Source organism: Chenopodium album, chromosome 16 (assembly GCF_948465745.1).
Source record: "Chenopodium album chromosome 16, dcCheAlbu1.1, whole genome shotgun sequence".
NCBI lineage: Eukaryota > Viridiplantae > Streptophyta > Magnoliopsida > Caryophyllales > Amaranthaceae > Chenopodium > Chenopodium album.
The window spans coordinates 42,101,480-42,118,395 of NC_137849.1; the positions used below are offsets into that span (position 1 = coordinate 42,101,480).

The following is a 16,916-nucleotide window of genomic DNA, read 5'->3' on the forward strand; positions in this document are numbered from 1 at the left end:
CTAATTGCAAAGAATTAAAACAATTCAACACGAAATTATTATGCAATATCAAATATCAATAATAACAAATTATCCCTTCATATTAATTATGGATCCCTATAAACCCTAGAATTAAACTACTCAGACATAATTAAATCCAAACTAAACGAAGCAATAAAAGTAGTCATGATAGAGTAAAGAAATAAAATAAATAACTGAGATTAAAAGAGAAGAAATCGTTACCAAAGTTAAAAGGAACCAGAGTTGTAGAGAGAGAAAATAATACTAAGAGTTTAAGAGAAGAGAGAAAGAGAAAAGTTAGAGAGAGAAAAGAGAGAGTAAGGGAAGGGAGAAAAGAATTCCCCCCTAAATTAACTTAACAAAAGCGTATTTATACTAAGCTAGAAAATCCTAAGTTAAAACAAATTAAACGACGCTTAAAACGTCCTCCAGAAACACGCGCCCGATCGGGCGAGGCACCGCCCGATCGGGCGCGCCTTTATGCTCGCACTCCCTTGCTGCGCACTTCGCCCGATCGTGCTAAGTCTTGCCCGATCGGGCCCTTGTGGCTCCTATAGGCTTTGGACTTGCGATTGGGCTCGACTCCTTGGCCCAATCCGGATCTCCTCTTCGGGTCTTGAATACTCGGTCCAAACCTCGGTATTCCAAATACCGAGCCCTTAATCACCGGCTCGATGGCTCTAGCCGGCCTTGGGCTTCAACGACGGTCATGCTCCTCAATGCTCGTAGTTGCTTCATAAAATCCCGGGAAAATGCTCCAAAGGTACAATTCCCTACAAAACTAAACCAAAACTACGAAAACACTAGAAAACACATATTAGTAATAAAAGTGGCTCTAAAGAGCCAAAAACACTACTAATTATGACCAAGGGACGGGGGTAAAATACTATATAAAATAGACATATCTCACTGTATCCAGCTCCTTACGTAACTTAGCCTCGAGTTTCAGCAAACCCGAGTCCCTCCCACTTGCTAGAGCAGTCTGAATACCTTGTATACGAGCCATTAGAGATCTCTTTTCTCTAAAAATGTTGTGAAAAACCTCATTATTCCACTGCTGCAGATCTGATGAGAAAGATTGGAGCAGGTTCATAAGTGGTATATCAGTGCGCCATTTCTCACAAAGAAATTCATTGAATTTTTCGTGTGATAACCAAGCAGCCTGGAAACGGAAAGGGCGATTCAGGGCTCCCAATGACGCAAACCCATTTGGAGAAATTAACAGAGGGCAATGGTCAGATTGAATGGCTGGCAAATGCTTAACCCGAGCCTTGTCAAATTTCAAACCCCATTCAGAATTACAGAGTGCTCTGTCCAATCTTGCGCTCCTTCTTGTGGCCATTGAGTTTCCTCAAGCCCAAGTATGAGGAGATCCTGAGAATTCGACTTCAATTAATTGATTGTCTTCGACCCAGTGATTAAAACGCTCAGTTCTCCTAGTTGTTTCATTACAACTCGAGTTTCTTTCCCATCCAAAACGAGTTTCATTAAAGTCACCGGCTAGTAACCAAGGTTTATTATTTTGTCTAGCAAAATCAGAGAGCTCTTGCCATAGATCAGTGCGCTTGGAAGGGTCGGGGCTTGCATAAACTGAAGTGAAATACCACGGTTCCTCACCTCTTCTAGAAATAGTCATAGTTATGTATTGGTTGGATTTTACAATGGGGTCAATGGTAACTAACTCCGGCTTCCAGTAAACCCAAATACCCCCACTAAACCCTTGAGCATCCACCCGAGAGTGGCCATTATACCCTAGAATCGAGGCAATCCTATCAACATGATCACCTCCCATATGGGTCTCAACTAGAGCAAAGACAACAGGTTTATTGATACGGATTACTTCACGTAATGCTGCAATAAAATCTCTACTACCAGCACCTTGAACATTCCAAACCAAGCACGTGATTGGAAAGGAATCAGCTCCACTAATGTTTGTATTATTCATAGGAAACAAACTGTTGGGAAAATTGGCTTTGAAAGCTGCTTCAATGTGCCTCATGGCAACTCTAACTTCCAATGGTAACTGTAAAGTCACCATTAGTTCCAGATGATCCGGGTTCGATAGCCTCCATGAGTGTATCTCCATCTCCAATTTGTGGGTCAGGGGGCTCGCTATGCCCAGGTAAGGATCCGTGGGCATAGTCATGCACAGAATTTTCTCCGGGGGAATTTGCAAAGTCACTGTGTTGGGGAGTGGCTGAGACATGGGTGAGCGTGTTTAGAGGTTGGCTTGCTTGAGATGGCTGTTGGGAGCGTGGAAGAGGGGTCTTGGCAGTGGCTTGGTTAATGGCTTGATGAGTAGCTTTGGTATGCAAATCTTTTCCAGTATCACCTAGAGAGATTGTAGGAATTTGTGATTGGTTTGCCACCTCATTAGAAATATCACGAAGGATATTTTTTGGAGCAGGATTATCTTGATTCCTAGAATCTTTCCTTTGCTTCACAAATTGGTTCCCATTGCCTTGACTTAAGGGATTTGATATATTTTTACCAATTTTGAAAGAATTATCTTTAGGAAGAATATTAATTGGTTGGGAAGATTTACTCAAATCCACAGTTTTCATATAATTTTCGGCACCAATTAAGTCCTCAGTTGGAGAGATAAAAATCTCACCCTTATTCTGCTCTTCAGTTTCCTGATTTTGCCCATTCAAGATTGAAAATCTTGACCCTCCTTGGTCAACGTGTTGACTTTTTCCCCCTTGTTGGACCTTTCCTGGAGGTGCCTTCTCCGCCGCTGGTGGTTGCTTCTCCTGCCTTGGTGCCCTTTTCCGTGGTGGTGGCTTCTTCACAATCATCCAAGCTCCATAGTCTTGTACTTCAACTGTAGATTTTACCACAACTGAATGCTGTTCTTGAGCCCGATTAATGACTTGATCATCTGTAATCAAATTGTTAGTTTGTTTAGGACAATTGCTTCCTTGATGCCCAATCTTGCCACAATCAAAACATATCATTCTTAGTCCCTCGTATTGAATTCTCCAAACTTGACCTTTTAGCCAGAACTTGGATAACAGAGGTTTACTCAAGTCAAGTTCAACACTCAACCTTGTGAATTGCCCCCGTTGAGCCAATGTTGTGTTATTGTCTATGCGAATGACTTTTCCAATTTTATTCCCAATTTTTGGAGGAATTCTTGATCAAAATATTCAACTGCCAGTTGTGGGATTCTAACCCATGCAGTCAGGAATCGAATTGGAGAGTCATCAGGGATGAAATTAGGCACCCATTTACGAATAGTTAGGTAATTATCATCCAGCAACCATGGACCTTGAGTAAGAACATGGTGATAATCCCCTAAATTTGAGAATCGAGCAATAAAGAAATCATGGCCTATGTCAGTGAGGACTAAACCCCCTGTTAGTTCCCATTTTTTCTTCAGCCTTTTCATGAGAGACATATAGCCAATTTTGCTATCATACATCATCTTTATGATTAAAGTATGTTTCCAAGGTTTACGAATGCGCTTCTTTTCCTCTTTCGAAAGCAGAATAACAGGGCATTTGGGATCCTCCACCATGTCAGATGGAGGTTCATCATCATCGGAGACATCATCTTCTTCCCCCTCATCCAGATGATGAAAGGAGTCTCCCTGCACTTCGGTGTTTCGAACCATATCTCTGAATGACAGTGTCGACTGAACATTTCTTGGGTTACTCAAAGCTTGATTCTGTGGTACCAGAGGAGTGTGGTGGGCGATCTGCTCAGTCAGAGGCTCTTTATTGAAAATGTATTGGGTGATCTTTCTTTTTGGTTTTTTGTTAGAACGTGTTAATTGATCTCTTTCTTCAATGGAGTTTTCATAGGGTTGGGTTTTTCCAGCCATTGCAGAGAAAAGCATCGAGAGGATCTAAAGTAGATGTATTTATGAGTTTGTGTACATGTCGAATTGGTCCTAAGTCCTAACTCGACTCGACCCGTACATCAACAAATAACAATAAATAAGTCAATAACCATGTGTTCGGAAACTTAATATTATATTGAAAAACGGTGTAAAAATATTAACCAAAATGGTTAATCCACTACTTGTAAATCATTAATAAATTTATTACTTTTTTCATGGTTGTTAAACAATATCCTTATTTTACCAGGTAACGCTCGCATTTAAATATAAATGGACAACCATACCCTTGTGTGTATTTCATATTTTTCTTCCCTGGCTTCTAACTCAATCCAACATTCTCTCCTCCTAACAAAGCACCACCGATCGAGGGCAAGGCCACCGAACACATTGCCGGAGTTCAAGTCCTTTTTTTTTGTGTGGAGGTCGAACACCTATTTTTTTCAAAACTCTAGGGGAGAAACATTTAGAATTTTTAAGTCCCTAGGAGATTCGATTTAGGCGCTTCCACCCTTAGAATTTTTCATTTTTTTGCGTTTTTTCTTTGTATCATAATTTTTGATCCAATACTTGAATTAAGACGAATAATATATTATTGAAAAGCTCTAAAAGTTTACATTCTAACCCAATTAGATTCAAGTCAATATAATTTATAGATTTTACTAATATCTCATATCCCATATGAGTGTCAAATTACAAATATCTCATACATATCTCATATGAATATTTTTTTAAAGACGGCGAGTATTCTATAAATATACTTCAAATGTTGAAATGAATTGAACCAAATTCCACACATCACAAGCCTAGGCTATATAATCAGAAGAATCTTGCTAATGAGCACTCCCACAGTCCCACCTCTTGGAATATTGCCTTTGAAATGAATGTCAAAATTACGTGTTGATCGATGTAATTAATATTTATTTTATTTTATAGTATAATATTTTTACATTTTAGGTCTCTTATTTAATACCCTAAAAGCACTTGTTAGATTTTGTTTAATCAAAATTTGAAATCTTAATTATTCAACCCTACCGAAAATAAAACAAATAATGGCGCAATTTTTTCAAGATGGAGGGTATTTTGTAAAAGGAGTTTTCAATGTCAAAAATTCAAAATTCAAAAAGACAAAAAATTCTCATAGAAACATAAAACAGAACTACTTGTATGCGCAAAAGTCCACACACTGCAATTAAAAAAAAAAAAAAAAAAGTGACTTCACTCTTCCCTGAAACCTGCTGACCTCATTTTCCACAAACCTCTATTGAGCAACAACATCCTCTAACAATGGCGGAAAAGGCTCAGGATAACCAAACGGCGCTCGATATCGAGTCTCAAATCAAGTCCGCCATTAATTCTCGCTCTTCTTACTTCCAAGAACAAGCCGAGTAACTCCTCTTTCTCCCTCTTCAATCTTCTTCTTTACTTTCTAGAATCATCTTCGGGTTCAATTTGATGTTTGTTTGAGTTATTGATTGATGAATTTTGATTTTGTTTTCTGATTTGTGGAATGAATTTGCAGTTCGTTGACGTTTGAGAAAGTGCGAAGGCTACTTGAGAAGGATTTAGGGTTAGAGACTCACGCTTTGGATACTCATAAAGGATTTGTTAAACAATGGCTTCAAACGGTATTTTTTTTTAATTTCTTTTTTTTTTTTTGGATGATTTGTTTGTGATTGATTGTATTGTATTGGAGTGTGGTGATAATTGTCGTGGGAGCTAAATTTTGATTGATTTTTTGTTTATTTGTAACAGATCTTTGGTTAATATTGGATTGTTGATGCTTCTTTAAGCTTTATGCGGTAGCATTTACGGATTCGAGTTCTAATTTTGTTTAGTCATTGTTAATTTGAGCTGTTTATTGCTGATTATGTTGCATTGAGTGATTTGGCTTGTTATTTAGCTGAGTTTGGTTGGAGAAAATACGATTCTTGCTCAAGTACGGGTGTTGGGGAATGCTAATTGTTTACTTTGTTTTTTCGACGTCTTAGTATGTGGTAGCAAGTTTTGCCATTTTGGGGCGTTTGTAAAAGGGGAAGATGATTGTTTAGTTTCTTCATGATTGATAAGAATTGGTGAAAATGTGTTTTTACACATAGAAGCCGAGATTAGTTAGAGAGTGGCAGTGTCAGTAGAAGCATGGAGCTATTGGTTTTATTTGGAAGGTTGTGAGACAGCTTATGACTATAGATATATATTGCAGTGATTTGATAAACTTAACATCAATTTCTTATATTATATAGTTGAAGGTTTTTCTGATAACTGGACACTCTTATATGGAGAATGTTTTTAAGTGGCAGTTTATTGTCTAAGATGGCCCTATATATAAGTGGATGTTTTGTTGTTCCGTTCTCCCATATATGCCTGATAAGATTTCATAAGAAAACTGGTGAACTAAGTAGTGGATTGAGTTAAGCTGTTATGGGGAAGGAAATGGTAAATTGACTGGTGTCATTGGGAAGCACTGCCTTCTATATTAACCTGAGGTCAGATGAAGTGTCTTTAAATGTTAGGAAAGATACGAGAGGAATCTATTGGGTTTATTTGAATGGTAGCTTTATGTAAAAGGAAGGTGTTTGGCAGGCATACTAAACAAGTCAAAAAATTTAAAAAATAAGTCCCTGTATTCATGCAAGTGCAGAAACAAATGAAAAAAATCTCTTTATTATTCACGTTTTGGAGGAACGGCATAAGGAAAGGAGGAAATGTAATCCATTGAATATTGGCTAGAGTGATTAATCAGGGTCATTCCCCTCCAGCTATTTGAGATGAATATTCTGTGCCTCTCCCCCCCCCCCCCCCCCTCCTCTTCCATCCATGTGGTCTTTGGCTATTGGGCAATGTAATTTTCTTTTTAGTTGAATGATTCCGGTTATTCCTGACCTGAAATCCTCTTTAGATGACTTGTTTGCTTTAACCTTGTTTACTTCAGATTTCAAAAACATTTTTTTTTATCAATTTAAGTGACCTAGTCAGATCTCGATGCTTAGATTTTCTTCCTTTATGTCCTTACACTGTAGATAATAATAAAGAAGGAAATGTAAGTGAGAGGTAACTGGCCTGCTGATAACACTACAGCTTCTCAATTAATTTTATAAAATTGGGTTTCCATGGGAAACAATTACCTTGTCTTGAATTCATAAAGATGGTGTTTATGATCAAATACTCAAGGAAATATATGTTGCTCTTCTCTGAATGCTAGTGCATAGAATCTGCTACTTCTGATAACTTGTCCAAGAGCCAAGATGAAGCTGGGGAGAACGTTGTTACCTCAACTGATGAACCACAACCTGTAGATGATCTTCAGGTGAAAAACGAAGCAGAGGAGGCTAACGCTGGAGGTGTACAAACAATGGAAGACTCTCCTGTTATGGGTCTCATGACAGGTCCTCAGAAAGAAAAACCTAATGTTGATGTTGAAGACACTGAAAGCAAACTTGTCCCAGATGAAATCACAATAAAGAAGGCCATTTGGGCTAGAGCTTCTTATCTCAGAGAGAATTCCGAGTATGTCTTTCTATAGCTCAATTTTTATTGCTGTCATCTCTCTCATTCTTTCTTGGAAGGTGGAAGGGGTTGCCATTGTATCTTCTGATGCTCATTTGTCTATGGAAAAGTTTATAGTAAAGAAGAAATCTTTTTTATACTCAGGAATATTACATTGGTTGGACTACGTCGGCTCCTGGAGGAAGACCTGGCATTCAAAAAACATTCATTGGATCCGTTCAAGAAGTTTATCGGTCAGGAAGTAGATGAGGTGAGCTAACATAAATTGGAACTCATTTGGAAGAGATAACAAAAAGTGGACATCTTGAGATAAACATTGCTAATAGGTGTGACACTAATTTTTCAGATATTAAACTTATCTGATGTTCCTCAATCCACTGAGAGTGAGAAGAAGAAGAATCCTAAGAAAAATTCTTCTCGAAAAGTCTCTTCCAATTCTAGAAAAGAGGAAACAGCTGCTTCTTCAGGGAATGAAAGTGATGAGGTTGAAGAAGAGGAAGTGAAAGTTAGAAAGAGAAGTGCTACCAAAAGAAAGCCACAGAAAACAGAGTCAGTCAAAAAGCGTAAAAAGACCGAGGAGGACACAAAAGGAGCTAGAAGAAAACAAAGTAAGGTTTCAAAATCTACATCAGAGGGAAGTGATGAGGAGGAAGGCAGAAATGTTTCTGACAATGATAATTCTGATTCATCTGCTGAGAAACCTAAGAAGGTGAGATATCTCTCTATCCCTTCTAATTGATGAAATTCTTTATCAATATTATCTTCTATTGAAGTATTTTACTTAACAGAAGAAAGAAGTTCCTAAACCACCCTCATATGGCAAGCAAGTGGAGCGTTTAAAATCAGTGATCAAATCTTGCGGCTTGAGGTCTCTAATTTCTTAGTATCTCAATCTTTCAAATTAATGTTAGTAATTGAACAAGTTGCTACCACATGGTTTCTGTAAAGGCTAATGTTATTCCTTTGTTCTTCTGCAGTATTTCCCCTGCTATATACAAGAAAGTTAAACAGGCTCCTGAAAACAAGCGTGAATCCTGCTTGATGAAAGAGCTTGAAGAGATGCTTGCAAAGGAGGGATTGTCTACCAACCCTTCTGAAAAAGGTGAGTATGGTGGTAGAAACTAGAAAGTACGGATTGTACATTTGTGCTTGTCTTGCTAGATTGCTATTTACTATCTGTTTTATAGTTTTTGGTTGTCCTTCAACTATATCTATAAAATTACCATCTACAGCTTAATTGGGCATGAAATTCAGGTGCAATAGTATCATTGAAAGATTTAGACTTTGCATGCATGGGTATATATGATACCATGAGCATCAATGAATGCAAAAAATACCAGAAACAGCCTTCTCATTGTCATTAAGTATTTGTAGAAATAAGAGCTTTATTGTTTAAAAACAAGATGTGAACACCCTTCTGGACCTCAGTGGCGTATCTAGGAATTCAGAAGTGTGGGTTCGGAATCGTTAAAAAATACTACCGTACATAAGATATAGGTCCTCTGATTTTTTTTTTTAATTGCAACGTTGGTGATTTCACATTTGTTATTGCACATTCAATAACTAAAACATCTTAAGTTATATTTTTGTAAAAATTAGAAATAGTTGAAATTATTTTTAAAAAAAATTCGAGACGAATCTTATAAGATCCGCTTGACTATATATATTTTTTCAGCATATGAATTACAAAAAACCGATCAAAGGAGTGTGTACAAATGTTGCAATTAAAAAAGAACGTAGGAACTAGGAAGTATAAATTAAATTTTGATAAATACATTAAAATCCAGATTATAATAGATAACATATAACTTAATTTAATGTAATTCAATTTTTTTTTAAAAAAGGTTCTACAAAAACATTATTTAGGGTTTCATATACTTTGGAGAAGAAAGTTAGAGAGATAAAATAATAAGGATGAAGGGGTTTGATATTTTGAGTCTTTTAATAAGTTTGTTACGATATTTGGAGTTCAGAGAAGTAATTGAAGCAAAAGGGAAAATAAAATAAAATAAAAAAAAAGCATTCCTTTGGAGAATAAAGTTAGGGTAATGGGGTTTGATTTTTTTGAGTCTTTGGTGAGTTTGTTTGAATATTGGGAGTTTAGAAAAATAGTTAAAGTAAAAGAGGGGGGGGGGGGGGGAATATTAGAAAGGCTATATAATTGAGAATTTAGAGAAGTTATTAAAGCAAAAGGAGAAAAATATTAGAAAGGCTAAAAATTGATGGTACATAGAATCGAACCCCTAACCTATGGGCCTAAGGAGCACAATCTGAACTCTATAAAACCACTAAGCCACGCTGCTTTTCTTCTATCAGTACTGCAGATTAATTGTATATATCCCTTTTTTTTTTTTTTTTTTTTAAAAAAAACTCTTTTTTTTCAAAAAAGATCAGTGGGTTCAACGAACCCACTTGAACCCATCATAAATACGCCACTGCTGGACCTCGTTCAGAATTCTATGGGCTTGCAATAATCTGTTATGTGGAGTTATTTCAGGTGCTTCAACACTCATGTATTAATTGGAATATTGGATAAGGTGCATTTAGACTAGGGGCTGTAGTAAAGTATTGGTTCAGCTTGCAATGATCGGCTCTTGTGTGTAATAATTAAGCTGTTTGGATCTAGCTTTGCTAAATCATTGTCTCTTGGTAATTCATAAATTCACTTGCTGAAAGTGGTACTACAGCCTTTTCCATTTGGTAACATTGACTACTGAAAGGTTACAACTTACAAATTCCTTCGCTGGATATATTTCAAAATTTAGGAAAGTTAACTGAGCTTATTGCAGTAGGTACTGCATTCACCAATCACTGACATGTGCTAAGTTAGTTCATACTTAATTTTTTTTGGCTTCGCTTTTGTAGATCATTTTAATACTACCTCCGGTTCGTATTACATGCAACTTTGGTGTATTATTTGTGAGACATAAAAAATTCCAAAGTTGTATATAATACGAACCGGAGGTAGTAGTCACTTTCACACTGGTTGAAGCTTTTCAATTTATGGAGCTTAGGTGCTGAAATTTTTCATTGGAGCTTAGGTGTGTGCCTATAAGATCTCACAATACTTCTGTCTGATAGGAGAGCATGAAAAGGCACATTACTGACTTTTTATTATAAACAGAGATCAAGGATGTAAAGAAAAGGAAGGAAAGAGCAAAAGAACTTGAAGGCATAGATTTAAGCAATATTGTTTCAAGTGGTCGCCGACGATCTACCATCAGCTTTATACCTCCACCTAAGCCCAAAATTCCAGATCTCAGTGAAAGTGAATCAGAAGAAAGTGAGAATGACGATGATGAGGATGAAGAAGAAGAAGGGGATGAGGAAGCAGAAAATGTGGAGGCTGATGAAGACCAGGAGAATGGTGGTAATGACAGTCAAAGTGAGGCATCTGACAAAGGTAAATTTTTTTTTTCTCTTGCCAACCTTCGTTGCCTCTTGGTCCAGGGATTATAAAGCATTTGATTGCTATATTTTGTCTGAGTGGATACTGTATAGTCAATATTGGTCACTTGAACTACATTCTCACAAACCGGATTACTCCATTGTAGTTTGACAAGGTCTCTTCCTGCTCTGTGGAAACATTAGCTACAGAAAGAGTTGTGTAATTCTGATGGTTGACTATTGCCCTGTATGCTGTATACTCTTTCATGCTGATTTTGGTTCTTTCTTCTCTACAGGTAATAGTGAATAGTGATTGATCCTGGACGGTTCACTTGAAGGGCCAATGACGAGGAATTTGATAGGCATAGGATGAATATGTATTTATGCTGCTTTTTTTTTATTATTTTTTTTTAGTGCTTATAGTTTCTAAAAATTAGGAAGAGAGTGTATTTAGTTCACAAATCTGATTTTAGAAGTTGATAAATAGGAACTCTGTCAGAGGAAGATGGCTAGAGCTTTGTATTCTGCAATTCAAAGATGCATTTTTTTTTGTTGTGTAATTGGTCATAATTGTTCTATATACGTTATAGTCTTGCACTTCATATAAGTTTAATTTACTTATTCTGGTTTAGTGCATATATCATTCTTAATTGTGTGATTTGAACTTTGAATATTGTATTTGTAATACGTACATAAATTATGTGATTATACATTTTTACAAGCATGTTACACGCATTGTATATGTTATTATTTAGGTTGCACCGTTGCACAAGACATGATATATAAACATATAAACCAAGACAGGATATATAAACATATAAAAATATGTTGGGATGTTGAAGTCGATATGAGCACACTAAATAGTACTTTATAAGTGAACAAAAAATTGATCGAAGGTGTAACCTTGTAAAAATATGCAAACGCCTAAGATTGTCCAAGTCTATGTTATTAGTTAGGTTGCACAAGACAAGATATAAACGTATAGAAATAGAGTAGATATGTTGGGACATAGAAGTAGATATTAGTAAACTAAATAGTACACTTCATAAGTGAACAAAAAATCGTAAGATGAGTTATACACTACTCGTAAATCGTAATACACATACTTTGAAACAAGCTAACTTAGGTGTCCCAATTACTAGTAAATTGGATTCTTAGCAAAATAAAAAAAAAACACAAAAAAAAAAAAAAACCACAAGTAAGATTAAAAACAGAGTACTCGAATTTAGAAAATCCATCTCCTCCTAAACTACTATGATATGTATCTAACCCATCCTTCGACATCACAATTTTTCAAATAAAATTTTCCATCATCCATCACCTTGAATTTTTTGAAACAATTAGGACACTCATTATACATGCTGTTGTCGCCGTCAAAAGCCACATTCGCATGATATTTGAAGTTGTGCTCCTCCATCTCGCCCGGAATTTGATACCAATGTTTAGAAGTAACTTTTTGGAGGGGATTGTAGTAACAAGCAGCAATTTCCGTTTGCTTACCCTTGCCCCTTTCTCCGTTCTTTCTTGCCATGGGGATATTTTAAGTGATGTTTCTTGACTTTTGAAGCCTAAAACAGAGTACGAAAATAAAACAAAGAAAGTAAATCAACATCTTAAAAATATTGCTTGTAAAATAGAGTAAACGAAAAAAAACAGAGGCATATTAATCCAAATGAAATACCAGAGAAAATAGAAAGAGAACCTGACAAATGAAGGTTGGAGAGTTTGAGAAAACATTTTAGATTAAACATGTTGAATAACAGAAGAGAGCATTAGAGGGTCGGATCTAAGTTTAAAGCAACGCTGTCAGTTGACTCTACTTGTTTCTAACTATTTTTTTTAAAAAATATTTATAAAATTAAAGTAATAATTATTTATTTAGCATTGAATTAATTAATATGAGAATAATAACATGAAAAGTAATGTATCAATACATATATATATGAGTTAACTATATGCAATATAATTATTTATGTAGTTGTAAGAAATTTGTTATTTTATAAATAATTTCACGTAATTTGTTAATGCATAATAATTTTAATATTATTTATTTTATTTAATTTTATTTCAACAATGATACCGGTAGATTACACGAGATTAAATTTAGTATATATGTTAGAGCATTAGAGTGAAGGAATGTCTTGTTTGATACACTCAAATGGTTTCCCAATTTTTTTTTTTTTTTTTTTTTTTTTTTTTTTTTTTTTTTTTTTTTTCACTTGATAAATGGAGATGAAAATGAGTGAGAAGACAAAGAGTGAGTTGAGTTTATAAAGAAATAGTGAGGATTTGATATTCTAATTTTCTCAATTTCTGCAGTGGTTGGTTTCACTCGTCGATCTCCTCCACCACCATTTGCAGAGGGCAAAAGCTGTTGAAGAGTTTATAGGCTGGTCAGACAGTCTATACTCTATAGTATTAAACTTGGGGTAATTTAGTTTTAGTTTTTAGCCTCTTATTATGTTATCACTTTTACTTAATTGAATTTTGATTTTTTTTTTTTTTTGTTCAAACTGAGTTTCAAACTTTCGAATCAACGAAATTCATTCATTTTCGAGTAAAGATTTCAATGCAAGTTCATAATTCAACCCAAGTTTCAATTGTCAGTATTTGGGTACTAAAATAGTCATACCTATTTTAATCAAGGGTAATTTTACTCGTATAAGTCCAAAGGGGATAAAAAGGCATAAATGACCCCAAGTAAACCAAGTGCACTAATATGTCTCGTAACGGCCCATAAGTGTACTATTAGGTTTCACTAATACCTACCATGCACTACTATAAATACCCCTCAAGGGACCAAAGGTAAAAGAGGAGGTTACTCGTTTTTTTTTGGTGTTCTACCTGGTTCACCCTTTAGGCTAATTCGAATTCGGAGATCAGTTTTGGGTGGTTAGGTTCCATTCCCCTCCCAATTGTTATTGCGGGGATTGAACACGAGTTCTCCCTACCAAGTGTAGTCCTAATCACCACTACACCAACAACCAATTGGTAAAGAGGAGGTTACTCTTACACTAAGAGGATCATCCTTCACTCTCTTCCCTAAAATCCTCAAAATATGCATTGTTTGACATCTAACTAAGGCGTCGGAGGCTCTGCCCCGGGGTTACCCTGGGGCTCGGGGTCTACAAGTAGACCTCCAAGGCCCAAATCCGAGGTCCGCAAGCAGCCCTCCAAGGCCCAGTTAGTCCATTTTTTGCCGAAACAGTCAGGGTTTCCAATTATTGCAATTGAGATAATTTTAATCTATAAACCCATAAGTTAATTTTTGTTTTTTTGTTTATTAAATGAGCATAATTGAAGAATTGTACAAAAATGAGCAAATTTAATTAGTGAAATGACATAATTTTGACATATTTTGATTTGTAAATGAACAATTGATGTACCAAAATGAGCAAACTATAATTCCAAGTGGAAAAATGATTTGAGGGCCATATTGCAGGTTCTGTAAATAATTGAATATTGTACCGAGGGTGTCCAAATGCTGTCCTGAAGCAGATAATCTGGGTGGTTGAATATAGGAAGTTGTTTCCAAATATGTGGTAACTGAAAGATATAATGCAAATAATGAAGAAATGTCTGATCAGAGTCTTCTTTTTGTGATTTTAGGTGCAAATGGGGGCTGGGAAGGGGTGGTTTATGGTAGTAGTTGCTTGCAATTGAAGTTCTTATGGTCATGTAACTAACTTCAAATGCAATAACGAAAGACAACCTTATTGGCTAATTGCTGTTCAGGTTGCTATTATGTTACTCTCGGTGGTGGTATTTATGTTTATGGCTGCTCTCTGTGGACTAGCCTTGTCATTCAATCATAATAATTTCTCTGATTTTATGTTTATGTAATTCATTCATGTGCATCAATTAATCCTCGTACATCCAACGAATGGAGCTTAAGTAACTGAAGTGGACAGTTTTACAGGAAAGAGTGCCACTGCATGCTATTCCTGCCCCTTACAATGATTTTGCTGGAAAGGGTCAGGTTAGCCTAAATAATGCTCTTCCAAGAATGTGTTTAATTTCGATCTTAATATGTGATTTTATGATCTGAAGCCTCGTATGCGTACCCACAGTAGGCCTGTACCTTGCATATTATCATGAGGATGCCAATTATTGTTGTTTTGTATGCTGTATTATGCCAATGAGTACTCCAAACGAACCGAGCCCTTAATCACCGAACCAAATTTAATTAGTTTGATCTTAGACTTCAAATATTACGGTCATAAAATACGAACAAACTCTAATATCTTCGCATTGGTTTAATAAGCTCGGGAATCATCATAATTCTACAGATTCCTACAAAATAATACCAACTCTACAAAAAACACTAGAAAACGTATATTAGTAATAAAAATAGCTCCGCAGAACTCAAATAAGCATAAATATGATTGTGGGACGAGGAATAAATATATATATAAAATAGACTTATCATTTCCCTCAAATTCCCTTATTTTGATTTGTGCCATTTGGAGATAGAAGAGAGAGGATGAATTGGAGGGAAATCGTGGAAAAAAAAAAGAAAAGAGGGACATTTTTTAAGGTCATGTAAAAGGTCAACATTGGAGAAAAAAGTCAATTATTACTGGATTCCGACCTCAAGGTCCCCTAAACAACAATGTAAACTTATAAGGTCCTTTTAGATCACTTTAACATATAAGATCCTTCCAGACAAAATAGTGAACATATATGTTCTTTCGAGACAAAATTTCCTTTTATAAATAAGTGTTAGACAGAATACTTATTTTATCAAGTTCGCAAATACCGCAAAAAGGGTTAGCATTAGGGGTGTCAAAAACTTACCCGACTCGAAAGGTTTACTTGAAACCAAACTGTTTTCGAATTGGTTGAACCCGAAAAGTTTTCTTCCGAATCCGATCTGGAATCAATCTGTACTTAACTCGAAATCGATTTTACCCGTAAATTTACGATCCAAACCCAACTTGGTAACGACTCATTATTTATTCGAAACCAATAAAAGCCGATAATTCAAGACCTGGATTCGATTTAACCTGAAACGAAATCTACCCAAAACCATTTATACCCGAAAAATACCTCATTTTACCAGACCTTTTTTTTACCCGATTCAAAACTACCCGCAATCCTACTAACCTGACCCAAAACTTATGAGTTAATTAGTTAACGAGTTTTTTTTATTATAGTGGAGACCGTGGGATTTTGAATATAAATTGTAGTTAATGGGAGTTATGTTTAATTGTTAGTAGAAGAGAGAAATTCTACTAATAATTAAAAATGGGGTTGATAGGAGCGAAAGATAATAAAATACTTGTATAGAAAATAGATCTATAATGAGTTTAAAATTACATGATTGATTTGAACTGGAATCTATCCATTTTGACCCAAATAAACCCAATTAAATCAGAATTCGAGCTTAATTAAACTCGATATAACTCGACCCGAATTTGAGTTGACCCGAATTCGATTTGTACCTGATCATACCTTGACCCACTTTTGACTCGAATACAATTAAGCTTGATCGGACTTGATTTAGTATATTAGGATAAAATGACCCATCATTACCCGACCCAAACATCCCGACCCATCGTGGGTCAATCCAAACTCCATCTGGGTGCCCGATTTGACTCTTCTAGTTAGCATAGAGGTAAAAAGGGTGTTTCTGTACTTAAAACAAAAATACCAAAAAAAGCACTGAAAAGAACATTTATAGAGCATATATAGTGTTTTTTTTTTTTTTTTTTTTTTTGGTTTTTGTTTTGTAGAGCATATGTAGGAATTTTTTTTTGTAGAGCACATGTGGGGATTTTTTTTTTCCTGTAATAGTAAATAAGTTCAACATTTATAGCAATTATAATCATTACAATAATCACCATGATTGTATGTAGTAATTTGTATCCATTAATGAGAACAACCCCAATGAAAGCGAAAAACACTACTAAAGGCTATGATGATGACGGATGTTGTATTGAATAATCATTCGTTGAGATTTTTTTTTTGTAACAATTACAATCAATACGAAATATTAAAAATAATCGCTACGAAAAGATATTTTTCTTGTAGTGCAATTGTTCCAAAAAAAATGGTGTTCTCACCCGATTCATCTTTGGGCTAATCCGGATTCGAAAATCAGTTTTAAATGGATAGGTTTCAATCCCTTCTCAATTACGTTGAGGATTGAACATGCAATCCTCGACCCTCCCTACCAAAT

At 35.6% G+C, this 16,916-nt stretch overlaps 2 protein-coding genes across 2 annotated transcripts; one reads left to right on the top strand and one right to left on the bottom strand.

Moving 5' to 3' along the window:
- Positions 1–1,351: 1,351 nt before the first annotated feature.
- LOC145584334 (uncharacterized) lies at positions 1,352–1,999 on the bottom strand. The gene has a single exon (XM_081641200.1). It carries the CDS (start codon positions 1,997–1,999, stop codon positions 1,352–1,354), a length of 648 nt encoding a protein of 215 aa, XP_081497326.1.
- Positions 2,000–5,010: 3,011 nt separating this feature from the next.
- Positions 5,011–11,315, top strand: LOC145586556 (uncharacterized). Its single transcript, XM_081643415.1, has 9 exons — positions 5,011–5,229; positions 5,364–5,469; positions 7,044–7,348; positions 7,493–7,598; positions 7,695–8,057; positions 8,137–8,216; positions 8,326–8,450; positions 10,473–10,751; positions 11,032–11,315. The coding sequence occupies exons 1-9, from the start codon at positions 5,129–5,131 to the stop codon at positions 11,043–11,045; spliced, it is 1,479 nt and encodes a 492-aa protein (XP_081499541.1). The 5' UTR covers positions 5,011–5,128; the 3' UTR covers positions 11,046–11,315.
- The last annotated feature ends 5,601 nt before the right edge of the window (positions 11,316–16,916 follow it).